General features: G+C 46.9%; 1 protein-coding gene across 1 annotated transcript; it reads left to right on the top strand.

Moving 5' to 3' along the window:
- The first annotated feature begins 546 nt into the window (after window positions 1-546).
- LOC144147033 (uncharacterized) lies at window positions 547-3750 on the top strand. The gene is made up of 3 exons (XM_077679061.1): window positions 547-632; window positions 2263-3091; window positions 3615-3750. Coding segments are annotated over exons 1-3 (834 nt in total). The 5' UTR covers window positions 547-629; the 3' UTR covers window positions 3617-3750.
- Window positions 3751-4288: the final 538 nt, after the last annotated feature.

Below are 4288 nucleotides of genomic sequence, written 5' to 3'. Positions count from 1 at the left end.
TTCCAAAAGCTCGCTTTCTATGACAAGCGGTACCAGCAGGTATCAAAATGACATGTGACAGTGGAAAGAAACAAGAAAAAAAAAGATTAAAAACAGGCGTCGCCCTTCATAGCCAAAATATGTCAAGAGTACCCAGAATATTTACGCAGTGTAGGCATATTGTACAAAAATGACAAAATTGTCATTAAGCAATTGTAGCTTCCAGCATGCATGCAGCTTTATTCAAAGCATCGCTCTCGTTCGACGTAATCAATTTCGGTACGGGCGTTCTCATGAACCATGTCTGCGTGCTGCAAGGGACGACGGCATCCCAGAATGCACGTACGTTTCTAATTATTCCATGGTCAGGGTGTAACTCCTTTTCGTACTCAAACGCCCGCAGCGTTGCCTCAACCGGCGCCTTCCCGCTCATTCTGATGCGCTTCACGTTCGGGGATCTACTGTCTTCCTCTAATGCCTTCTCGTAAAATTTATTTTTTTATTTTACGTAAACTCTTTTTTCTATAAGTTCTATTCCCCTCTCATGTGCGCCGACATCACGCAACCGGCATCCGCATTACATTTGGTATAAAAAGGAGCTCGCAGTGCAGAGAAGTCAGCAGTTGGACCATCCACAGCTGAAAGAGACCATGGTAAGAAGAAAAGACTGGAAGCGCGCACAAAATCTTAAGATTCAACGAATTGTGTGAGGTGGCCTGCAGTGGCGCAGCATCATGTTGACGTAGGGTTCATAGTGAAGGAAAAATACAACTTGATAAGAATTGCGTGAAAGTTCTCAACCTGCAACGTGTCCGCATGTCTCTACTTTACGCCTCGAAGAAAGCGGGTAATAATTTTCAGATACAGGCTGCGGAAACACTTGACATAACTGTTTCTTTTTGGCGGAGCTCCGATGCGCAAAACTTTTCCCTTCGAGTAAATTTTCGATATTGGAAAGCAAAATAGCTAGGTAAATTATAGGAAACTCTCTACTAATGTGTAAAGGTCCCTACGCAACTTCTTCGCTTCAGTGATGTAACGTTTTCCCGAAAATTCCGAATGGACACGTTAAGTGAGATTGTATATTTTTGCTCTTTGCATTATTTTCGTGAAGGGGCGCTGTAGTATAGAAACGTTCCTGATTTGTTGTACAACTTCAGTTTCTTTGCGTTTACTTTTTGTGTTTGATTTTAGACATTTTGTAAGTGCACTGAGGCAGTGCACCTTCGCCATTTTGCAACTTCATTTACAGTTGTCTTAATTAGGCGAAAGCCTTAAGCACCCCATTTTACTAAAAAAAAGGCGTTGTAGAACTGCTGTACATGAAAAGGGCACCACTGTGAAGAATCGGTGTAAAGAAAAGATGGTAATTTAGTACGGGTCCTTAGAGTAGGCGCCGAATGCTCAACCACCGTGCAACATCAGCATATTTCTTCCACCGCAACATAGCCAGACTAGAGCGTGCCCCGGGACGAGGAAACATGGCGGCACTAGAGCGCAACAGGTGGGCCCCAGCCATGCAGGACTGTCACTCTGAGGAATGTGTGAGATTGTGCGCCATCTGTATGCCTGATTTAAGTAATGAACCCAGAAGATGGAGAAACCAAAGCGAAGAAAGAGAGCAAACATGATGCAGCAGTAAAGACGTTTATGATAAGTATGGCCAGAGGAAGGTCAACACCTTCTACCTTGAAAGCACAAAAGCATGCATAGGTGAAAAAATGTTTAAATGTGTGTTTTTGGTTTTGTTACAGGGAACGATGGTGGAAATGTTTTTGTATCTAAATCCAACGTTGGAACTTACGCTGTAAAATTCTTTCATTTTCGGTTTTGGATGTTTCAAGTTTCAAAGTTTCCTAATGCAACAACTGCAGGTCTTGAGTTCGCCAATTCCGCAGTTTTGTGTAATGCATATGAAAGACACTGTTATGGTACTCCGGTTATGGTACTCCGCAAATTTTTGGCCATCGATTGGTAAACAAGCAGACTTGCCCATCATTACCAAAAACGGCCAATTTTTGTTTAGTTTCGTGATACTTAAGGTCTTCATGTAATCCATCGTGTTTGCCTTCCTACGATGTACATTTACACCCTTTTGATCACTAAATCTCTCAACTTCGCCATTAAGGTATTTTTGTGCAGTTGAAGGCTCTACTCTGCTCGCATGTGGGTGTTCTGTAAATAATCCTTATACACTATAACTGTGAAGGTGAAGATAAGAATAAATTATTGCAGCTTAAGCGACCGTAACTCAACCACAAATCATGCATCTTCAACGTGCAGATCCGTGCCTGCCTTGTCCTTGCCCTGGCCACCAGCGCCTTCGCTGGATACACCGGCTTTGCCGGCTACGGTGGCTACGGCCTCGGATATGGCCTGGGTGGCTACGGTGGCTACGGCAGCTACGGCCTGTCCAACTACGGCCTTGCCCATGGTGTCGGCTACTCTGGTCTCGGCCTGGGATACAGCTACGCCCCAGCCGCCAGCTACGCCGTTGCTGCCCCAGCTGTTGCCAAGACCGTGTCCACCTACCACGCTGCTCCAGCCGTGACCACCGTTGCCCACGCTGCCCCAGTCGCCACTTACGCCGCTGCCCCAGTCGCCACCTATGCTGCTGCTCCAGTTGCCACTTATGCCGCTGCTACAGCTGTGGCCCGTGTCGCCACCTACCACGCCGCCCCCGCCGTGACCAGCGTCGTCCGCTCTGCCCCAGTCGTGGCTGCTGCCCCAGTCGCCACCTACGCTGCTGCCCCAGCCGTGACCCGCGTGGCCTCCTACCACGCCGCCCCAGTCGCCACCTACGCCGCTGCTCCAGTTGCCACTTACGCTGCTGCCCCAGCCATCACCACCACCGCCGTCCACCACGCCCCAGCTGTGGCCACCGTCGCCCACGCTTCTCCAGTGGTCGCCTCCTACGGCGTCGCCCATGCTGCCCCAGCTGTGTCCTACGGCGTTTCCCACGCTGCCCCAGTCTACGGCTACGGTGTCAGCGGTCTCGGCTACGGTGTCGGCCACTACGGCTTCGGCCATGGCCTCGGCTCCTATGGCCTGAACTACGGTTATGGCCTTGGCTCTCCCTTCGACTACACCACCCTCCTCCGCAAGAAGAAGTGTAAGTACTTAAGCGTTTTCTAGAACTGTGTGGATCCAGACTGGAGCAGCACAATATTGAAATGCATGCAACCACACAGATTTTTTAGCTCTAAACGTTCTATCAAGAACGACTTGTACCTTGGCGCGTGGGTAATTCTTGTCTCCTGTCTGTTCCTATGTGTAAATAGGGTAATTTTTAATGCGGGAGGTGGCGTGCCCTGCGCAGGCATAGTTTGTCAGGACGATTTATATAGCTTTCCTGGTATTTGCTATTGTTTAGTGTTACCATTCAGGTTTGCTAAAGCTATTTTTTTTCAAGGACAGGTGGTTTAACATTCAAGCGTGGAAAGAGAGAATATGGTCTTCTTCCTCTTCTTCTTCCTTTTAATGCCGGATAGAATGTGGAGCGCCCTTAAACGGCCAGAATTGCACGTTTTCTGTTCCTCATATCTTTTAGGTGGATGTAATTGGGTGATCGGGTGCTGATTGCTCAGCACTGGTCCCTAATTGTTATTAAAATTGTTATTTTTCTTCTTTTTCAGAAACACCTTCTTTCAGAAGAGCAATAGTGATTTTGCAATTCTATTAGACGTAACAAATTTGTTGGGTGCATCCATCTTCCTGGTGAAGCCAGCGATAGTTAAGAGAGATGGTACAATAAAATACGAAAAAACTCAATTGTTTCTTGTCCATGATCCTTGCTCTATTTGCTTTTCGAGGGCTGTGTGGTGACAATGGCCGCAGCCACTACGTTGATACTCAAACACTGCGTTGGCGACCACCATCTTGATGACGGGATGCAAAGGGGGAAATTTGGGTTTCGTGCATTGTAACCACCATGCGTGTATTAGGCTATAATTCTGTTTTTCGTGTCGTGTCGAATATGCCTCAACGCACAAAACACGAGCTCGAACGTTCCTAGTTACTTCAAAAGGTCAAAAATTATTCTCTTCGTCAGATCGCGATGCTGTATGTGTGGTATGGCACCGGCTGAGATTGAAATGCATTGAGAACCAATGGAGGTATTAATATGCACTGCGCAAGTGCCACAACTATCTCCCTTATAGTGAAAAAATACACGTTGTTTAGCGTAAGGATCTCATACTAGACAACATCGTATGGCTGGCTACAAAGTTGGCTTTTCAACCTTACATACTTACTTGCACAATGATGCATTGCCATCATTACAAGCAATAATCATTACTCCCTCCTCACT

This window comes from Haemaphysalis longicornis, unplaced genomic scaffold, assembly GCF_048455015.1.
Source record: "Haemaphysalis longicornis isolate Haplotype H1 unplaced genomic scaffold, Haemaphysalis longicornis Haplotype H1 scaffold_7, whole genome shotgun sequence".
Taxonomy (NCBI): domain Eukaryota; kingdom Metazoa; phylum Arthropoda; class Arachnida; order Ixodida; family Ixodidae; genus Haemaphysalis; species Haemaphysalis longicornis.
Note: the sequence above shows the minus strand (reverse complement) of the source record. Positions and strands in the feature narration are given on the sequence as shown.